The following is a 22,398-nucleotide window of genomic DNA, read 5'->3' on the forward strand; positions in this document are numbered from 1 at the left end:
CATGCAGGATTGTTGCATAGGTACATACATGGCAAGGTGGTTTGTTGCCTCCATCCCTCCATCGCCTAAAGGCAGGCTCACTTATGAATTGATCTCGGAACTAGGCACAGACGAATTGTGGGTAAATATATTAGGTTAGTCTAGGTTGTGCTCCAGTAACAGATTAACATAAGTTTACTTTTTGTGTGCATTAGACATCTGATAGGTGAGTAGAGGACTCTGCTCTGTATATTTCAGGGACTTGGGTTGATAGTGGTTCCATCGTATTACTGCCATGTTATCCAGAATATATGGCTTCCTTAATTCCTGCAGCAGAGAATGAGAGGTTCTGCAAAGGATGACACTCGTTACCTTTCCCTGTGCCCCCTGTTCAGAATCAGTCCCATGGCCATACCTGTTAGTGCTATGGATGGAATTATGCCTCCCACCCGCAAATTCGTATGTTGAAGCCCCAGCCCCCAGTGTGACTCTGTTTGGAAACACAGCCTGAAAGGACATAACTAAGGTTAAGTGAGTTCATAAGAGCGGGGCCCTGATGACATACGATTAGTGTCTTTAGAACCAACACCAGTGAGCTTGACCTCTCTATTGCTTTCCCCACATACTTGCACAAAGAAGAGGCCATGCGAGCACACAGCCATCTGGCAGCCACCTACAAGCCAGGAAGAGGGCCTCACCCAAAATCCACCATGTTGGTACCATAACCTTGGGTTTCCAGCCTCCAGAACTGTGAGAAAATTAAAAAAAAAAAAAAAAAAAAGACAAAACTATTGTTCGCCAGGCGCGGTGGCTCATGCCTGTAATCCCAGCACTTTGGGAGGCTGATGCAGGTAGATCATGAGGTCAGGAAATTAAGACCATCCTGGCCAACATGGTGAAACTCCGTCTCTACTAAAAATACAAAAAAATTAGCTGAGTGGGGTGGCACTTGTCTGTAATCCCAGCTATTTGGGAGGCTGAGGCAGGAGAATTGCTTGGACCCAGGAGGCGGAGGTTGCAGTGATTTGAGATCACACCACTGCACTCCAGCCTGGTGACACAGCGAGACTCCATCTCAACAAAACAAAACAAAATCTATTGTTTAAACCACCCAGCCTATGGTATTTTGGTATGGCAGTCCAACAGATAATTTGGAGCTTGGAAATGTGAGGAAACAAGTAGCTTTTTGGGGAACAATGGATGTTTCTGCCAGAAGAATCAGGGCAGTGGATAAGACAGACATGGTCCCTGCACCCAGGGATCTAAATGAACCTGTTAGTGTTATTTGTGGCTTTTAGTTTTTCTACATGACTTGCAACCAAACCACAGGTAATTATTAGTTTTGAGTTCTGTGTACTTGGAAGAGACACAGAAAAAACTGAAAGCTCAACCAAATGAGGCATGCATTACAATTTCACATAGTGCTGTGAGGCTTGAAATGTTTTTGGTTCCTTTCATTGTCTCTTTATAGACATGAAGCTTAATATAGAAGATTGCTCTCAATATGGTTGTAGAAATAAGCATTGGAGAAGATAGGCATTTATGTTCATCATTTTGGGGATGATCAGGTTGCTATGGTCATAATAATCACACCTATATGCACATCTTAATTCCCTTTCTCAACATGAGTCTTTCTTTTTAGACACAACCCTGGTAATCAAACCTAAAATAAATACAATCTACTACCATTTAGTCCTAGGATTTATGATGGTTTGTGTTGTTTTGCCCCAGGGAAAGGCTAACAGGAATTATGATATCAGAATATAATCATGACAATACTATTTGCAACTTAAGAAATTGCAGTTCTTTTTGCAACTTAAGAAGAGCAAAACACACAGCCTGGAAGAAGACTTGACTGTTGAAGTGTTCACATCATTGTAGAGGTGGAGAAAATAGGCAGCTCAAATTCGATCTCTCCTTTAGAAAATATGTCAAGTAGAATCATAAGTTTCATGCTTAAGAGGTTTTTTTTTTTTCTTCACATGTTACTTTAAAAACCATTTTTGCCTTAGTGTAACTTTTAAAATACTGTTTCATAAACTAAATTAGTTGTCTGGAATTCCTTGAAGCCCATGGTTTGGCTTCAGCAGGTTTTAAACAAATACACTGTCAGAAATCGATGTGGATACATTTCTAGCAGTTAATGCTTTAGTCACAGTAGATACTTTGTAAAATCAATAGCCTGAAATATCAGAGGATTATGGTTATATCAGATTCCCCAAATGCCTAACACTGTTTTAATTACTCTAATGAAAGAAAGCTGAGTGGACTTAAAAAAAAAGAAAGAAAGGAAAAAAACCTTGCCTGTAAAGAATGTTCTGCTCAAGCCAAAGCAAAATTTTTTTACAAGTTCTTTTAGAAAATCTGGAAGTATTTAAGCATTTTCCTCTTCTTATGAGACAATGGCTGTTACCCAGCCAGTTCTGCATCATACAGTGCTCTTTATGACAATAGCCCTTAGACCAAGGTGATCAAATATGTCGCTCTAGTTGCATTTGCGGTAGGGGTTAGAGATTTACAACTTTTTACTTATTGATGCATAGAAATAAACATATTTAATGATCTAGTACTGGAACACTTAAGAGTGTTGATGAGGTTTTCTAGTTTAATTTGGACCCATTGTTGATTCAGGGCCTAGAAGAACACCATTTTGCTCAGAACATTAGCAAGAGTCACCTTTCCAGAGTGGAGATATGTTTATATCATAGTGAAAAGACAGTTTAAAAGGAACAAAGAAGAGGAAAGATGAAGTGTGGATTGAACCAACCTGTTACATACAGTCAGTACTTTTCCCATAGGGGACTTCATTCTGATTCTTATGAAAAGAAGTTCAAGATTTCAAAAAAAAACAGGATTAACAATCCTCACCTAGCTTCATAGTATTGATGGTGTAGCTTGTGTTTACTAGAATACCCCAAGGCTTTGTGCCTGAATGTTAGAGCAGTGTGCTTCTGAATGTGGATGGAGGTGAGGATGGCACCTGCATGGGTGGAATAATTTATGGGACATACCTGTGCAGTGTGGGTTGATGGATTCTTACGTGACTTTGTATTGGTCACAGCTCAGTACACCCAAGATCTGCATTTCCATGACCATCGTGAATAATTTCTGAGATCTTGCCTATTGATAATTATATAATTCATTAGAGTGACCCATTATAATCTAGAATTGAGCCATTTAAGAGCTATCACTGTTTTCAGGAAGATAGAGATGCTCTTTGTGGGTACAGGTTAGCAGGAAAGGGCTGGCATGAGGTGGTGTCAGGAAAAGACAGCCCATTATTATGGCTATCCTTGGTAAAGTTGGTCCTGGTCAGTGTGAGGATAGAACCAGGCAGGCTGTGGTAGCATGGAGTCTAATGTATGAACCTGGCAGGCAGGGGGCACCTAAGAAACACAGACCTTCATAGGATTGCCCTGCCACAGGAAACCTTGCCTCTTAGCTCCCTGGCTGCCCTCAGCCCTGCCCTGGAGCTTTCATAAAATCATAGAATGTGGACACTGAAATAAGTATTAGCAATTAGTCTGTCCTTGCAATTTTATTGATGATGCAGCTAACATCCAGAGAGGTAAATCAGTTTGCAGTTGAGTTTGTGGAAGGTGGGGACTAAAACTGAAGCTTTTTAGTGTCTAGTCCAGTGTTTCTACTTTTTTTTTTTTTTTTTGAGATGGAGTCTTGCTTTCTCTCCCAGGCTAGAGTGCAGTATCACGATCTTAGCTCACTGCAGCCTCCACCTCCCAGGTTCAAGCAATTATCCTGCCTCAGCCTCCCAAGTAGCTGGGATTACAAGTGCCTGCTACCAGGCTTGGCTATTTTTTTTTTTTTTTTTTTATTTTTAGTAGAGACAGGGTTTCACCATGTTGGCCAAGCTGGTTTCAAACTCTTGACCTCAAGTGACCCCCTCTACTCCCCGCCTGGGTCTCCCAAAGTGCTAGGATTACAGGTGTGAGCCACTGCACCTGGCCAGTCTTTCTACTATTGCACCCTGGCTCTTAGGCCATTTCTTCTAGGAATGGAGGATTCACAAGAACTGATGGCTATCTAAACCTGAAAGGACTGATACATTCTCTAGGACCTGACTTAGAGAGTTGCGTGCTGTGTGGTGTTTTGTGATTGGGCCTTGGATGCTTGGTGGAAGGGAGCATAGGGAGCTCCACTGCTGTCGCTTCGTGGTCTTGGTTCTCTGGCACCAAAATATGGCACTGTGACGAGAAGGAGCTTGATGTCCCCAAAGTGAAATCATCTGCCACTTGAACATCAATATTTACAAGTTGAATTATTAGAATTCCATGATACTGTGTTGTGCTTTTTGAGCAGAATTAAAATGAAATCCACATAATTGCATGCCCTCTACAGCATTTATTCACTATTTCTTTATTAGCCAGAGCACTTTTGAGAAAACCTGAATATTTTTAGCAAGATCTTAAGAATATCTTTTATTTTTATATCTAACTTACTTGTTTATTTTGTACATCTCTGTAAATTGAATCTGTATATATTGTATATCAAATAACTATTAGATTAATCGTTCTTTTGTCAATTAAGCCCAGGTTTTTAAAGGAGGAGCTTGAGGGAAGAGACCTAATACTGATCGAGAGCCCAGTGGGGCTTGGCTGTATGGCTGTCTCATGGAGAGTCTGTCTCACATGTGTTGTCCCCACCCACTCCAGAGTTCTATGAAAAATGGATGTCTCTAGTTCCATCTTACAGAGGACAAAATAGGCAGAGAGAAGTTGAGAGTTTTGGCTATAGTGATGGAGGCGGTAATTGGTAAAGGGAGGATGTGAATGTTTGTCTATTTTCAAAAGCTGTCCTCTTGCCATTTACTCAGTTATGGGTCATCCTTAGACTGCTTTTCACTGAGTTCAAGGGGAATGTGCTTGTGCAGAAAAGTCCGTTTCCTGTTCATAATGTGCTAATGCTGCAAGGCAAGTAGATGTCAGGGGATTTGCTTTGTGTTTAGAAGTCTTTTTACTGTGGCTGCACAGCATTTGTTGAGGTAAGAGATTATTCATGCTGAGCTTCACTCCTTTCTGCTGTGTGTTTGAGGAGAAGTAAAGCCAGTGGGCCTCTAATCAGCTAATTTCAATTTTTCATCCTTTCATTATTCCTGATCATGTCTCCAATATAGTTTCTTCCTTTTCCTCCCTGTAAATGATATACTTTATCCTGGTAATTCTTTTTTACATTTCAGGGGAAGTACTGGGTATAGAACACTTCACCTTTTTAAAAACACTGATCTCTTTCTCCTTTCCCTCCGCCTCATCGGTCTTTTCTGTACTTACCGTTGTTTCAAAGATGCTAATTCTTTAACTGGAAGCAATACAAACTTTTTTGCTTTGAGAAAAGGAACTATGATGCTTCCTTTCCCCTGTTTCCTGGTTGATTTTTACATCCAACTGTACGTCTAATCTCAAATTTGGAAAACCCTCCATGGTTTAGCTCTGCTTCTGCTCTGACTGCACACCCACACCCTGTTCCTTCATATTGACCCTCCCCCATTGCCCACTGGCTCCTCTCCCAGGTGGTGGTTGGTCTCTTGCTTAGCTAGAGCTGTTCCATCTCTTTGGAATCTCTCTCCCCAGTAGAGCCATTGAGTCACTTCCTTGTTTCAGTTCTTGCCTAAACACAGTCCTACTTACTCTTGCAAGAGTTAGAATGAATCAGACTTCCATTTTATTTCATGCTTTCCCTCAGTGCAATCTCTAGAAGTATTTTTTGAAAACTGTATCACTTTAACATTTCAAGTTCTGTTTATTTGCTCCTTTGGCTCTGAAAGATGTTCTTGACTCAAACTCAAAATATTTTATACCCCATTGTATAGTAGTCCTTCATAGCATAATAAAACAAGTTATATACATGTGATGAAGGTAATTCACAAGAGTATTTCAGTTTATCATTTTTTTAGTGTTTGAAATAGTAGGATTAAGTAATAGGTCCCTGACATGTGGCTGTCTTTATGGAGTGGCCCTTTTCATAGTTAAATGTCTGTTAATAAATGTGTCCTGAGAGTTTATCAAATGGCCAGTTCTTGGATGCTGGTTGTCGGTTTTACCCATACCAGACAACAGTTGAGGAGGATGATTGGGGCCTGGAGTCCAGCCTATGCTCTGCTCATCAAACTCTTATGTCCTGGTGCAGGTTACATCCTAGAGCGGCCCTTTTCTAATCCCTACACAGGGGCTGATGGAGTCACAGTATCTGTGATTGGGACAAGCATCATTTAATCTCACAATCCTCTGGGTTTGGGATTACTGGCTCAGAGAGGTTGGATGATCTGCCAGACTTCCCACTGCTAGTAAGAAGTATCTGGGATTTTATCCAAGTCTAATGATTCCAGTCTAGCACTCTTTTCTTACCCCTACTGCTGGATCCTCCTTCCTCAGGTCTCTGCACAGTGCAGCAAACACTCTTGGAATGAGCAGCAATTTTTATATCTGAAAATTAAATCTTATAAAACCTTATGAAAGCATATTCCAACATCTATCACAATCTCTTCAAATCACCATTTATCTCTGAAGCAATTCCAGTGGTGAGATTTAAATCGACAAAAATTGTAAGCCTTGCTTACCAAATGATAAGTTTGGAACTATTTTTCCTCTCACATTGACAGGCAGATGTAAAAGTGACTATGATTACAGCCCAACTTTGAATATCAGGGAAGTGCTATGGTATTACCTGAAAAATGAGATTAAAGTCTAAAGGTATGTATTCCCAATCAAGCCAAGATTTAGATACATACATTTCCCTGCAATCTGAAATTTTTGACAGCTAGCTTCAAAATTAAAGGTTTTTTTCACTATTACTTACAATAATTTTGTGTTATAAATACAGTAACATGGATATTTGTGGAATAATCGTAATGATTCTTGAATAGCCTTGCCATCTGAATCACAGTGTTCATACAGATATGACATAGGAAGGGTCGAAAAGTTATTTACATGCACTCAGTGTTCCAGGAATCATGACCAGTACACTGGTGAATTGGGACTGGGAATAGCTTTGTTTGTTTATCTTTCTTTTGCCTTATTTGTATAAGTCCTGTAGTGAAAGGCCCAGGCAGGGTGAGCAACTCTGGAGATGTGGAAATGAATGAGGAGGAGATAAGACAGTAGGAGGTGGTTAGGAGGGCATCTGCCCAGATGCAGCCCTGTTACAGATGTGAGAGCAGTGGAAACACTTGAGTTTTGCTGTGGTGTGTAGTAACTGTGTTTCCTAGATGGAATAATGTAACCTATCAGAATGTAGTGATCACAGAACCTTAGACCTTGCAGATCGTAAAGGTCATTTGCTTCATATCCTGGGCATCCTTGAGAGATGGTATTCCGTGGTCAGCTTCTAGTGAAGTCAGCATCTTCCATTGTTAGGAGCATTAACTGTTGAAAAGATCTTCTACTTAATGAGGTCAACTCCTCTCTTTCTATGATTTGTGGCGTTTAGTCCTCCCAGTACAAGTTAAGCATCCCAAATCCAACGATCTGAAATCTAAAACACTCCAGAATCCAAAATGTTTTGAGCATCAGCATGACACTCCAAGGAAATGCTCATTGGAACATTGTAGATTTTGCATTTTTGGATTCGGGATGCTCAATGGGTAAGTATTTACAAATATTCCAAAATCTGAAAATAACTGAAATTCAAAATACCTGTAGTCCCAAGCATTTTGGATCAGAGATCCTCACCCTGAACCTTTTTCACCTAACAGGCTTCATCTTGCTCAGTGTATCCGAACACTGCCATCGTGTCTGCACACAGGCTCACCGTTCCTTCTTTCCTCAGTTGATCCTCACAAGACCTGGTCACCAGAACTTTCATTTCTCTGCTTGCATGGCTTCAGCTAGGTCGTGCATGGGCTGAATCCTGGCAGCCCAGGGTTGTAGTGGGGTTGTAGGGTTGTAATGCCCCTTAATCTGCAGCTCAAGTTTGCATGAGCGTTTTGAGGCACTGTAACTTGTTTGACCGGATAGAACTTTTGTTTTGGACTTGACTTAGCTAAATATCAGGTTGCAAATTTATCGCATTTTTCCAGGATTGCTTATTCGTAAGACACATCCTGAAATGATAAGGCTTTCTATGTAAATGTAGTGAATAATTGACAAAGGAAGAATTCAATTTGTGTTTTTATGTAAAAAATCACCTCAATATGTGCATAAAAATATAGTTAACATGTGTCTATATCCATGTGATTGATTACGTCTCACCAAAAAGCAGAATCTAGCAATCATAGACAAGGATTTTCTGAAAGCTGATCTCATCCTATTCCATGTGGTTCTCTTCAGTGTGGCCTTTTGGTGTGGGAGAGAGAAGATCTTTCCTCTACCTTCTTTTCATCTAGCGATTTCCTACATCCAGGTGAGACCCTGTGGCATTCAGTGGTCTCTTGGGTGAGAACCCTGAGTATGGCCACAAAGATCTCTCAGATGGAGTTTCTGGCCTCTTCATAGTTAAATAACTGAAGGGCATATGTAGAACTTTGAGCCTTGTTATAACTGTGACTTCATTTCTTGTAGCTTATTCTTATACTGTGCAGACCCAATTTTAAGACACACACAGTGTTGTGGTACCACCTACACTACGATTTATTTAATCAATTTGGATGGCTTATGCTGCTCTTGGCTGTGGACCTGTAAAAACAAAGCCATGGGATAAAGCGGCCTGAATCATGTAATGAAAACCTTGTACCTTTCTGGAAGCCCAGTTGAGAAAAAAATGATTTATTTTTGCCCTACCAAATAAAACAGTCTAGGAATCCAAGGTGAAAATTGGATTTTAACTGCTACTAACATTTTGAGCATATAAAATCAGCAAGTGTTGAGTGTTTTGCTTGATTAGGAGACGAACCTAAAGGGTCCGGTACGAGAATGATTGGCATATGATGTGAACTGGTGTCTTACGTAAACGCAACTGATTTATAAAACTGGAAATAAGTGCGAAGCACGCTCTGGCAGCCAGGTTGCAGCAGTGGGGACCTCTGTGTTTTTACAGAATCATTTGTTCCCAGTGTTAGGCCTGGGTCATTATTCCTCTTTCCTCCCTTCTGGCCTTCATATTTCAGGGTTACACCTTTTGTGATTAAGCTCAAGAAGTATGGAAACTACCTGATTCCAGCCCCAAGTACGTGCCTGTCTTCTCTCAGCTTCCCATTTGTTGTCATGTGGAGTCTGTCTCCCCCGCTTCTCCTGCCTCTGAGTGTACATGCGTGTGCATGTTTGTTGCTCCGTCTCTCTGACTACCTACCCACCTACCTCTTTATCACGTTTTTTTGGACCAGTCTTCCCCCATGTCTGAGACTGTTCGTCTGTGGCCCTGCCGCTGTTCCAGCCTCGGGGCCTTTCCCTCACTGCACGTGGTAAAACACCTCACCGAGAACCCTGTCTTCAAACAGACTTCCCCGAGTCAGTGCGTTGGTGTCTGGCACACAGCGTCACTCATTGTTTATCCAGTTGGGTGGTTTTGTGAGAGTGTTTCCTTATCTCTCTCCAGGAATGCATGCCACGTGTCTGCAGGAGTCACTGCCCCCATTTCATGAGATGCAGTGGCCTTGGGCTTTACTGACTTAACACTAGGGCTTTTAACAGTACCTTCCCCAGAAATATGTCTTTTCAGTGTCATCTAAAAAAAGAGCAATTGTTTTGGTATACCTACTTTTGCTTGACTCAGAATGTCTTTAACACCAGCTTTTATATCAGGAAAAATCATTTTGTCTCAGAGGGCCATTTCTTAGGGAGTCTGCTGCTTTCAAGAGGGCAATTAGACTAACCTGTTTGATTGACAGGACCATTTACAATCTACTCACACGCCTTCTACTCCCTGGGGAATCCAACATTAGGGGTCTCAAATGGGATGTCTGGAGTAGGGAGCTTTTGTCTATAATAATAATGATAATGGTAATGGTAATGACATGTAAGTGCTCAGCTATAACCTTCAGCATTGCACATGCCTTTTTTCTTTCACGTTTCATGACCCTATGAGAAAGATACTGTTATGTATTCTATGTTACGGATAAGAAAATGACTAAGATAATGCATGTAGGAAGTCCTAAAGCCAGAATTCATACTCAGGCCTCTCTAACTCCTGAGTCACATTTTTAATCACTGTGGTATACTGCTGTTGGAGAGCACACAGCATCCTGTTGAAATCATTAAAATAATAAAACCTTAGAACATCAAAGCTATGATGTAACTAAAACTTAGCTGGGCCTTCTGTGGTTTGATCTTGTTGTATAATTTGGATATGTAGTCACTTAGAGCCTCAATCAGAATGCTGCATGCTGGGACCTGGCAGGAAGGAAACACTACCCCTGAAGGCCTGCCAGGGTGACTGGTGTCTACTACCTGCTGCCCTTCTGAGGACTGCCACTTGCTTGGACCTTCTGTCGCCACACTCTGCTCACTAGCCTGGGGTGTGGATGCTAAACTTCCATTGGTTTTCACCTAGCCATTGCTCACCTGGGATGGCCCACAACTAGCTTGTTTCTTAGTTTCCTAGGCTGTTTGTTCCTTACTTCATGCATTCATTCAGCATTTCCTGAGCCTTTGCAACGTGCTTCATGCATTTATTCAGCATTTCCTGAGCCTTTGCAACGTGTACTGTGTCTTGGAATATAAACATAAGACACATAAGTGTATAACTAAAATGCATCGCTGGGGCAGTAGACTATATAGACAGTGCTATGGGGTAAAGAGGAGGGAGGAACTCATTGGAATAAAGGAGATAGAGGATGGTTCTTCAGCGCTGTTAATGCATCTCACAGGTTGAATGAAGTTTATCCTGGGAAAGAAAAAAGGAGAGGGTGTTGCAGGGAGACATGCTCCTTTTGGAAGGACATGGTTTGTTGAGAAAATAAAGAGCCCTTTGCTATGTCTGAAGGATAGAGGTGGAAGAGGACAAGAGATTGCTTCAGGTCGGAATAGGAAGGGCTTGTAGGTCATTCTAGAGTGTGCTGTTTTCAGACACTGAGAGTCAGTGAAGGTTTTTAATCAGTAGAATAATGTGATCAGATTTGTTTTTGGAAAGACAACTCCAGAAACTGTTGGGAGGATTTTTGTAGAGGTTGAGGCAAGGAAGGCAGAATAACCCTTTTGGATGCTCTGCGTTTGCACAGAAGACAAAAATGTGGGCTGTGGGCTTAGCCTGCACGGTAGGGGTGGAGAGCCAGGTGCCCCTCTCTCAGGCTGGCCTCTGGATGGGTCCACAGAGCAGGATCTGTTTCCTTAGGTACTTTCGCCCCACTGAGGTGGTCTAACTTCAGGGCCCTGCCTCTCAGCTTTTTCTCACTTCCTGTGGTTGACCAGGAGTCTTACCTGGTCTTAACACTGGACAGCCAGCATTGTACCAGTAGCCTTTAAGTCCTGCTTTTCTGCCTGCTCCAGCTGGTCTTGCTTAACCATGCTGGCACCTTCCTAGCTTGGCTGACCTCCCTGGGTCAGAACACTTGGCTGCCTGGAGCCTTCGTCTCTGCTAGAGCTGATCTGGCCCAGCCAGCAATTGTTTCTTCTGTCCTGTCCGTGCCCAGACCTTGGGGTTATAGGAAGACCAGAAGGCTCCTGTAGGTGGGACTTGTGCCACCTTCTCACATTTTACATACCTGCCACACCCTTAGAATTCTGTTCCCTGATGACCCACACGAGAGATTTAAACAGACAGATAACAACTGAAATCCAAAAAGTATATTGATCTTATACACCACAAGGGTCTTGTTAAGAAAAAAAGGCATTGGAAATGTAAGTTGTACAAAGTACTTTGATCAGTGACAGATTTTCTTAGGACTAGAAACACCGAGGTGCTCTCATTTGGAAATGTACTTGTTCATTTTCGTGTTGCATTGATTTCTGTCCTGGTATTTTCTTTCCAAGTTTTATAGTTTTTTCCTTTCTAATTGTGTCGATAACAAGGGAACTGGTTTATAGTGTGACTGTGAGGTACAGCAGTGCTCTGGGGCTGGGCATCCTGCACTCGGTTAACCTTCATATTTCACACCTAATCATTGCAGTGTGGTAAAGCGCTCCCTGGCCTTTCAAAGCAAGAGGACTGCTGTGGAACTGTGGGTACCTCCTGGGGCTTTAACAAATGCCAGAAATGCCCAAAGAAACCATGTAAGTAATGTTTCCTCACTCCTTTGCAGGTTAATGTAGCATATCTGTTCTTCATGATTACTCCTTTAATGATGAGGCAACATTAGACTTTCAAAGAACTCTCTTACCGAATTCTAGAATGTAGTGCCATAATATGCATTTCCAGAAAATTTGCAAGTCTGCAAAAGTTTTCATGTCAATTCTTTTGTAATCAGCACAGTTATTAATTACCCCGGTTAGTTGGATTACTTATGGGGAAAAAAGTCTTAAGAGGTAATGAGCTAAAATAGATGTTTTATCTCAAGGGAAGAGAAAATAAGATCTCCTTTAAAATGGTAAATAAATGTTTCAAGCCCTATAAAAAGGCAGTGCAGTTGTTATTTCTAGGTTTAAATTCCTTAAATGAGATTTTTATTAATATCCACAACTTACATTGTAGTTTTTGTTATTGGTTTTCAAATTTCATTAAAAGGAAAGCTAAAATAGAGAAATAATTGGTTGTTGGTTTGTAAAAGGGAAATTTATAATCACTAGGACACAATCCTTTCCCTTTTTTGCTGACACTAGTTTTATGCTGTCACGAACCTCAGCAACATTAATCTGTATTAACACCCACAGGCTTTGATCTGTTTTTAAAGTATTTTTCAGAACATGTTGATTTGAATAAATCAGGTTTACGTCTTTCTAGTACTCTCTTCCCAGCAATAGTTTGCATCTTTAGTTTTTCAATGTAGTATTAACTCTGAATAACTGATTTCTGATTTCTAATAAATACTTTTTTTTTTTTTTTTAAGACAGAGTCTCACTCTGTTGCCCAGGGTGGAGTGTAGTGGCATGATCTCAGCTCACTGCAGCCTCCGCCTCCCGGGTTCAGGCAATTCTCCTGCCTCAGCCTCCTGAGTAGCTGGGGACTTACAGATACACTGCCACGCCCGGCTAATTTCTGTATTTTTCGTAGAGATGGGTTTTCACCGTGTCGGCCAGGATACAGGATAGTCTTGATCTCCTGACCTCATGATCCACCTGCCTCAGCCTCCCAAAGTGCTGGAATTACAGGCATGAGCCACCTCGCCCAGCCAAATACTTTTTTTTTTTTTTTTCTGAGATACAGTTTCACTTTTGTTGACCAGGCTGGAGTGCAATGGCACAATCTCAACTCACTACAACCTCTGCCTCCCACGTTCAAGTGATTCTCCTGCTTCAGCCTCGCAAGTAGCTGGGATTACGTGCATCTGCCACACGCCCAGCTAATTTTTGTATTTTTAGTAGAGGCAGGGTTTCACCATGTTGACCAGGCTGGTCTCAAACTCCTGACCTCAGGTGATCCACCTGCCTCAGCCTCCCAAAATGCTGAGATTACAGGCATGAGCTACTGTGCCTGGCCATAAATACTTTTTAGAGACAGAGGTTACTTGGTTTAATTTGAGTGTTCTGACTCTTATTCATCATGTTTTTTCCAAGAGAACAAGTGATATTTTTGTCAATCATCTTTCTTTACCTCATATAACTGAAGTTTCTCTAGTTTTTTATTTTTTGTGCTACAAGAAATTTCCCATTTGCTTTAAATGAATAATATTTGATTACTCTTCTTAAATATCTGTTGATTTTATTGATTTTCTTAACTGCCTTTTAAACCTCTCTGTTCAATCTAGAATTTGCCATCTGGAAATTAGTGTTCCATATCTCTGTCTGATACTATTTGTTCCTCTACCAGTGTAACAATTCATTTTAAATAATTGTCTTTCATTTGGACTTCTTTGCCTCACAAATATGCAGGTTTTCTAAATGCCTAAAAAAGCTAATTTTATTTATTTTGTTGATACTACTCTGATTTTTTAGAAGACTAACTTGTGGAAACGCTCACTAAAGCTCCTTATAATTAATTAATTCTTCATTTACGAACATAAACCACATAAATAAGGATATTTCAGTACTGAGAGAATGTTCCAAGTAGATATTCTAAGCTGATTCGATGATCACTTGCAATGTGGATTTCCAGGAAGTAGATTGAGTGTGTTGGTTCTTCCTCACTGGAAGATCCGTTTGCTTAAAATTATTTTGGCAAACTGACCAAAGGGATATCTATGATACATTTGGTATGATTTAAAAATTTTAGCATTTGAAGTTAGGTGGACCTGAATTTAATTCCCAGCTCTTTCATTTGCTATTGAGTCATATGATCATTAAACAGGAATCTATACCTAAAATGTTGAAAAGGCATTACCATCTTTATTTTTTTTAGCCTGCCTTTTCTTCATTTGCTATGTCTGTCAGTCTGCAGGAATATCGAGGAGGATGATATATTTTCACTGTTAGGTCTAAGGATTAAGGATGAGGGAAGTTAGGTTCTTAGAACTTTGTTTTGGGGCTGAGCTTATGTTCTCTAATATTAAATACTTTTTCTGTCTTTCTTATGTTTCTTTTTCATTTACCCCATTCTTTGTGTGTCTTCTGCTTAGCTGCTTCTCTTTTCTCTCTTGTCCAAACCCCAAAGTAGCAGGAACGTGATAGACATTAGGGTAAAGAGACTCCTACTGTCTTTTTTTTTTTTTAATCCCTAACTTCCACTCTTGACCTTTTGTCATTTTTGTCTAGAATTGCATCATTTTTATCTAGGATGAGTTCATTACTTTCTATGGTTTGTGAGCTCCGTATTTTAATCTTGATAATGACTTAGTTGAATGTGAAAGTACAAAGTTGCTGTCACTTTTAACTAAGTGTTGATGAAAATAAATCCATATATGGGCTCCTTTCATGTATAAAATTGAAGAGACTGCTTTCACTTCAGGAAGGGCAATGTGGACTATGAATGAAGTAAACTGTTAACATCTTGACATTAATTCTGTTTGTGCCGTCTTAAGTGACTCACTCCCAATAAACACACTCAGGGTCACATTCTTCCTCTGTCATTTAAAAAGCTTTCCTTTCCTTGCTTGGGACTCCTCTCTAAATCATATTCAGTTTGGAAGGAAGCAGAGTCTCCTTGGCTTTCTACACTATGGTTTTGTGTTCCACACCTCTTTTTTTTTTTTTTTCACTCAAACTAGTTCAAACTTTAGTTTTCAAGTGGCTTTTATTTAATATTTGAAGGTTTTGTTTAGCCACCTACAGAAAGACCTTTTCTTGTTGCTCATTTTTGCTGTGAAAACTTAATTTTAAATCTGCAAATGATTTCATTAAATCGTTTGTGACCCATTAGAAATGTGCTTAGTATGAACAAATCACTTGTCCTTTAAAACTTTTCAGAAGAAAATGAACGTAAAATCCTAAGCTGAGGACTGTAAGAGATTGCCTGGTCTGGCCCTCTGCCTTGAAGTCGATGACTGTTGAAACTTCTAAAATAAGTTAATATCCATCTCTTTTGTCTTTGAAGAATTTGCAGCCAGAGATCCCGCAATCTCTGCAGGAAGCCTGTTCCAGAGGTCTATGGGACTAGACAGACGTGAGGCTAAGGGGCTAAATGGGAGACTCTCACATGCCAACATCTCCCCTCTTTTAATTTGTCTTTCCCAGATGCCTCACTTTGATCTTCTTTTTTAGCCATCCAGGGGAATCTGAAGAGAGGGAAAAAACAGCAAAGAAAAGAATGGAAGGAGAAGAGGGACATCCCAGTACATATTCACCCTGTTCCTTTCGTGGTAACAGATGGAGAGCATATAAGGAGGAGGAAATAATTTTATTTTTTAAAAGAAAATTTCCCTTTTTATTCTACTTTCCCTTTTTACTCCTCTTTCAAGTCTTTTTTAGTGGTCTATGCATTCATCCCATTTTGATTATAGCTTGTTTCCTGTTGCACAGTCTCCTCTTAATGGAAGAATTCCTTATTGCAGGACATAGCAATGGCATTTGACATCTTGGGAGTGCTTATCACTCTTAGGTCCTGGTAGACATTTTTTATGAATTCTCTCTAAGCTGCAGAAGCACCCTTCCCTGCTCAGTAGATGGGAATTGCCCTCATTGTATAGAATTTCTGTGTGAAACCCAAGAGGCTTGTTTCCCAAGGTCACAGCTATTGATAGGAAGAGGATTTGAAACCCACGTCTGCCACATCCCAAAACTTTGGCTGCATTTACTATGCCAGGTGGCCTCTCAGGTCGCACGCTAGAATATCAGAATCTCAGGAAATAGGGTTTTGTTGAGAAGTTGGTGATTGCAACATTTGTATTGTTTGCATATTCTGAGTGCAGCCCTTTTAATTTCCTGACTTCCTCTCATCACCTGCCTATTCTTCTCAGGTTCATAATAGTAAGAATCATCTCATGACTGGGATACCTGAGCCAGTAATTAGGATGAGTGTATAATTTATTATCTAAACTGGGAGACTTCGGGGAGTAAAGTACTGTTAATTAACTTTGTTGGAGTAACAGACGTCACCCAGAATTTTCCAGGACGTGTAGTAACCCTACCTACAATGGATAAGAAAATCCAAACCCTGAAGCACCTCACTGGGGCGGAGTAGACCCTTTGTAATAGAAATACGTAATCACTAATTGGAAGAACATATATAACAATCTTAGGATTCTTTCAGTTACAATACAGATTTACTGATAATTTCTTGGGACTTTATCTATTGCAAAATAAGAAATATCCTGCAAAATAAGCAGAATAGGAAAGAAATTATGGAGATATACATTGGTATTGGTTTCTTATATAATAAATGAATAAGTAAGTCTGCTGATGTCTTACAAGTGATACCTGAAGCCTATGAATATCTGAATTCCATTTAGGCTTTAGATATCACTTATAAGGCCTCACAGACTTCAGTGCTTCCGGTTTCCCTTTACATATCGAGGATGAGGATGTTAATATTAGTAACTTGAAAATATGTGTACGTTGAAACCAAGAAACTTAAAATATACGAATTTAAACTATGTGTGTAACAAAGCATTTCTTCCCTCACAGCTTATCATGGATACAACCAAATGATGGAATGCCTACCGGGTTATAAGCGGGTTAACAACACCTTTTGCCAAGGTGAGACTAATGAATTCATTGATGTGGACTCAATAATTGTTTTGGCTTTTTTGAAACTTGTGTTGTTTGCCACAACTTGCTCATTCGCCCAGCCTGTCCCAGTAAACCAACTCACGTTCACTTTTGGCTAAGGAAATATAAGGAAATAAGTTTAAAGTATGGTTGTTGAAATTGCTTTACTGCCACTAACTATTTTGTGTCAGTTTTAATAATCTGTATTATCTTAGAAAGTATCATTTTATCCAAAATTTCAAATTTATTAATATGAAGTATTTTTCTTAATATGCTCTTGTTTTCTTTTTAATTTCTGTAGCAACCCCCATCCCTTTTAGATACATTGCTGTTTGTTTCCTATTTGTTTTTCTTGGATTAGGCTTGCCAGTAGTTTATCAATGTTATCAGTTTTTTCCTCCAAAGAGTCTGTTATTTGCTTTGTTGAAAACATTTGTCTATTTCACTAATTTTTGATCTTTGTTTCCTTTTTCTCTACCTTTTTGTTCAGTTGCTACTGTTTTCTAATTTCTTTAGATGCATACTTAGGTCGTTGATGTCAGCCTTTCTTCTTTTTCTGAAATATAAATAAAAGGCTGTAAATTTCTATCTGTTTAGATTTCTGAATTTAACATGCCTTAATTTTGTGTCATGTTCTTATTTTTAAGTTGTAAAAGAATTATTTCCTTTTGTTTTTTTATCAGCATATAATAATTATACATATTTATGGGGTATGTAGTGATGTTTTGATACATAAAATGTATAGTGATCAGATCAGGGTATTTGGCAAATCCATCATCTTGAACATTTATCATTGGAGCATTCAGTGTATCTTCCTTCTACCCATTTGAAACTATATAATATATTCCTGGTAATATTATTACTGGTAACTGTAGTCATCCTACAGTGCTATGGAACACTAGGATATATTACTGGTAATTGTATAATATATTACTGGTAACGGTAGTCATCCTACAGTGCTATGGAACATTAGGATATATTACTGGTAATTGTATAATATATTACTGGTAACTGTAGTCATCCTACAGTGCTATGGAACACTAGAATATATTACTGGTAATTGTATAATATATTACTGGTAACTGTAGTCATCCTAGAGTGCTATGAAACACTAGAACTTACTCCTCCTATTTAGCTGTTGTATTAGTCCGTTTTCACAATGCTGATACAGACATACCTGATACTGGGCATTTTAAAAAAGAAAGAGGTTTAATTGGACTTACAGTTCCACGTGGCTGGGGAAGTCTCACAATCATGGTAGAAGCCAAGGAGAAGCAAGTCACATCTTACATGGATGCCAGCAAGCAAAAAATGAGAACTTGTTTAGGGAAACGCCTCTTTATAAAACCATCAGATCTTGTGAAACTTATTCACTATCACAAGAACAGCATGGGAAAGACTTGTCCCCATGATTCATTACCTCCCACCAGGTCCCTCCCACAACACGTGGAATTCAGGATGAGGTTTGGGTGGGGAGACAGCCAAACTGTATCAGTTGTCATTTTGTATCTTTTAATAAATCTCTCTTTATCTTCACCTTCCCTCTATCCTTCCCAGCCTCTAGTTATCTTCTGTTCTACTTTTTACATCAATGAAATCAACCTTTTTTTTAGCTTCCACATATGAGTGAGAATATGTGGTATTTAACTTTCTGTTTCTGGATTATTTCACTCAACATAATGTCTTCCAGTTCCATCCATGTTACACAAATGACAAGATTGCATTCTTTTTTATGACTGATCAGTATCCTGTTGTGTATATACACCACATTTATTTAATCTATTCATCTATTGTTGGACACCTAGGTTGATTCTATATCTTGGTTATTGTGACTGGTGCTGCAGTAGTAAGTTCAATTTTTAAAAATTATTCTGATTTTAGTATTGACCTATGGATTATTTAGAAATGTATTGCTTAATATCCAAATACTTGTGAAATTTTTCTTGTTCTATCACTTGCTGAGAGAGGTGTTAAAATTGCCTGCTATGATTATAGAATGGATTTTTTCTTTCATATCTGGCAAATTTCAGTCTGTATTTTTTTTTTACCTTTACAATGGGTGTCTTATAGACAGCATGTAGTTGAGTCTTGCTTCTTTTCTACTTTCTGATATTTCTGCCTCTTAATAGGGTATTTATTGCAGTGTAATCTAAAGTTATTGATGCAGTCATACCTCAAAACTGGGGCCTAGCCTGAGAGGGTTTTTGGCTTTGCTCAGGAAAGAATTCAAGGCTGAGCCAGCACGGAAAACAAGCAAGTTTATTAGAGTAGCAGGTACAGCAGAATGGCTGCTCCACAGACAGATCAGGGCTATCCCACAGGCGGGGTGGCCCAGTGTAGTAGCAGCAGCCGCAGCAGCATAGAGCAACAATAGCCATCTGGAACAGCAGTACCTGTAAATTCCTGGTTAACTATATTTAATACCAACTCTTAATAAATTAAATAAATTTACAGTACCTGTAAATTGCTGGCTAGCTATATTTAATACCTACTCTTAATAAATTAAATAAATTCTAGAAAATAAATGTGGGAGTTCCCAAAACCATGTAAGATAACTTCTGTGTCACTGTCATGGCATTTGTAAATTGTCATAGTGCTGGTGGGAGTGTCTTTATGCTAATGAGCAGTGAGGGCAACTAGAGGTTGCCTTCATGGCCATCAGCTGGTTCTGGCGGTTTTTTTCTGCTACATCCTGTTTTGATTAGCAGGATCATGATTAGTGCTCAGAAAATAAGTCCTGCTGATCTCCTCCCTTATAATTACTGATACGGTTAGATTTAGGTCTACCTAAACATCTTTGTCTGATCAGGAAATTTTTGTTCTTTTCTTTCTCTTTCTTTAGAATTCCATTTTAATTTATCTGTTGGCTTTTTACTAAAGCCTTTTTACATTATTTTACCTTTTTTTTTTTTTTGAGACAGAGTCTTGTTTGTTGCCCAGGCTGGAGTGCAGTGGCATGATCTCAGCTCACTACAACCTCTGCCTCCTGGGTTCAAACGATTCTCCTGCCTCAGCCTCCTGAGTAGCTGGGATTACAGGTGTGCACCATCACACCCAACTAATTTTTGTATATTTTTAGTAGAGATGGGATTTCACCACGTTGGCCAGGCTGATCTCGAATTCCTGGCCTCAAGCAATCCACCCGTTTTGGCCTCCAAAAGTGCTGCGATCACAGGTATGAGCCACTGTACCTGGCCTTGTTGCATTATTTTAAAGGGATTGCTCTAGGAATTATAATATACGTAGTTACTAATAGACCGTTTATATTATAATTCCTAGAGCAATCAGGAATCTAACAGTTTAACTTTTCATAGTCTATTTAAAGTTAACATAGTACCTCTAAACAGAATATATAGAAACCTCTTTTTGGCCTGAAGATCAGTCTCCTACTTAATGTTCCATACCATACCCCAGTGAAAACCACCGTGAGAGTCCTTCAGACAGTGGTAGGATTTCCCCTTACTCTGTGTTGGAATTATTCACATTATATGTTGTTGTTCACCTTTCTCTTTTCCTGACATGCTATGATTTCTCAATGATCAAGGACCCAGAGGCTCAATTTTTAAAAAATAGATATGATGGGCTGGGCGTGGTGGCTCACACCTGTAATCCCAGCACTTTGGGAGGCCGAGGTGGGCGGAACATGAGGTCAGGACATCAAGACCATCCTGGCCGTGGTGAAACCCGTCTCTACTAAAATACAAAAAATTAGTCAGGTGTGGTGGCTCGTGCCTGTAGTCCCAGCTACTCAGCAGACTGAGGCAGGGAAATCGCTTGAATCCGGGAGGCAGAGGTTGCAGTGAGCCAAGATAGTACTGCTGCACTCCAGCCTGGGGGAAGAGCAAGATTCCATCTCAAAAAAAAAAAAAAAAAAAAAAAACAGATTTGATGTGGATGAAGAAAGAGTTCATTTGCTATTTATGAGATAAGAGACTTATTATAGCTTTATTTTAGTTGGTCAAGTACCAATGACTTACAAATGAAGCCAACATATTTTTAGTGATTTGTGATAAACTATGTTTTTAAGCCCAGTAGTCATAAACTTATAAAGAGGGAAATAGCTAAATAATTCAACAAATTAATTTGATTTTTCATAACTAAATTTACTGTGTGCCAGATGCTTTGTTTAATAAACACTTTATATCAGTTATCTCCATTAGTCTTTAAATTTTCTTTTTAAAGTAGTTACTATTATACTCCATTTTACAGGAGAAATTGAGACCTAGAGAGGTTAAGTCATTTGTGCAGCATATTGCTAATCAGTGCTACATGTAGGAATGAAACCAAAGTAGACTGAGGCCAGAACTTATGCTGTCAACCATCATGTTCTATTTTAGGGAAAGGCAACTATCATTTATTGATCATTTACTATGAGTTAGTCCATATGCTATGTATTTGGTTTAATCTTCAAAACAATCTTATGAGATTTGGGCATTATTAGTCCCAAGTAGACACTGAGACACAGAGAAAGTAAATAGCTTCCCAAGGTTACACAGATAATTAATAAGCCCAAGCAGGGTTATACACTCATACAACCTGTGGCCACCTTTACCAATTATATGTATATATATATATATTTTGTAAAGTATCACTAATTTAGATGCTAGCTAATTGGAAGATATGCTGTCTGTTTTGAGACTTAATAGAAGTCAAAGCAATTAACATTAATTTTGTTTTATTTAATTTTAAATGATGGTTATCAGCCAGGTACAGTGGCTCATGCCGGTATTCCCTGCACTTTGGGAGGCTGAGGCAGAAGGACTGCTTGAGACCAGGAGTTTAAGACCAGCCTGGGCAACAAAGCAAGACCCTGTCTCTACAAAAAATAAAATGAAAATTTACTGGGGGTAGTGGTGCACACCTGTAATCCCAGCTACTCAGGAAGCTGAGGCAGGAGGATTGCTTAAGTCCAGGAGTTCAAGGCTGCAGTGAGCTATGATCGTGCCACTGTTACTAAAGCCTGGGCAACAAAGTGAGACTCTGTCTCTAAAAAGAAGAAAGAAAGTGAGGATAGAAGAAAGGAAGGAGGGAGGGAGAGAAAGTTATACAATATATTTCTTCTACTGGCTGATTCAATGTTTTGAACAATTTATATTCATAAAAATACCACTTTAGAAGTGGTAGAAGTGCAAATTTGCAACTAATCACTTGGTATCTATTTTGCAAATTAGAATGGAGAATTATTCAAGTAATTGCATGAGTTTTTTTTGCATTTTCCTCTGTTGGTATGGCTGACTGACCCTCAGCAAACTTTGTTCATACTGAGCATATTAGATGGTTCTGCCTTAGTCAATTCACTGATGGTCTGTCTATCAGTAATACCAAATCCTGGCTTAGGTCTCAGGAGGATATTTGTAAA

At 39.4% G+C, this 22,398-nt stretch overlaps 1 protein-coding gene across 12 annotated transcripts in view; it reads left to right on the forward strand.

Annotated features, from left to right (window-relative positions):
- LTBP1 (latent transforming growth factor beta binding protein 1) overlaps nucleotides 1–22,398 on the forward strand; it is a 461,690-nt gene that overhangs the window by 270,867 nt on the left and 168,425 nt on the right. For all 12 annotated transcript variants that reach the window (XM_032239266.1, XM_032239268.1, XM_032239267.1 and 9 more), the window contains 2 exons: nucleotides 11,972–12,074; nucleotides 16,956–17,027. In XM_032239266.1, coding sequence (XP_032095157.1) covers nucleotides 11,972–12,074; nucleotides 16,956–17,027 — 175 coding nt within the window. The remainder of the gene's footprint in view (nucleotides 1–11,971; nucleotides 12,075–16,955; nucleotides 17,028–22,398) is intronic.

This window comes from Sapajus apella, unplaced genomic scaffold (genome assembly GCF_009761245.1).
Source record: "Sapajus apella isolate SASKATOON/1434 unplaced genomic scaffold, GSC_monkey_1.0 scaffold44, whole genome shotgun sequence".
Taxonomy (NCBI): Eukaryota; Metazoa; Chordata; class Mammalia; order Primates; family Cebidae; genus Sapajus; species Sapajus apella.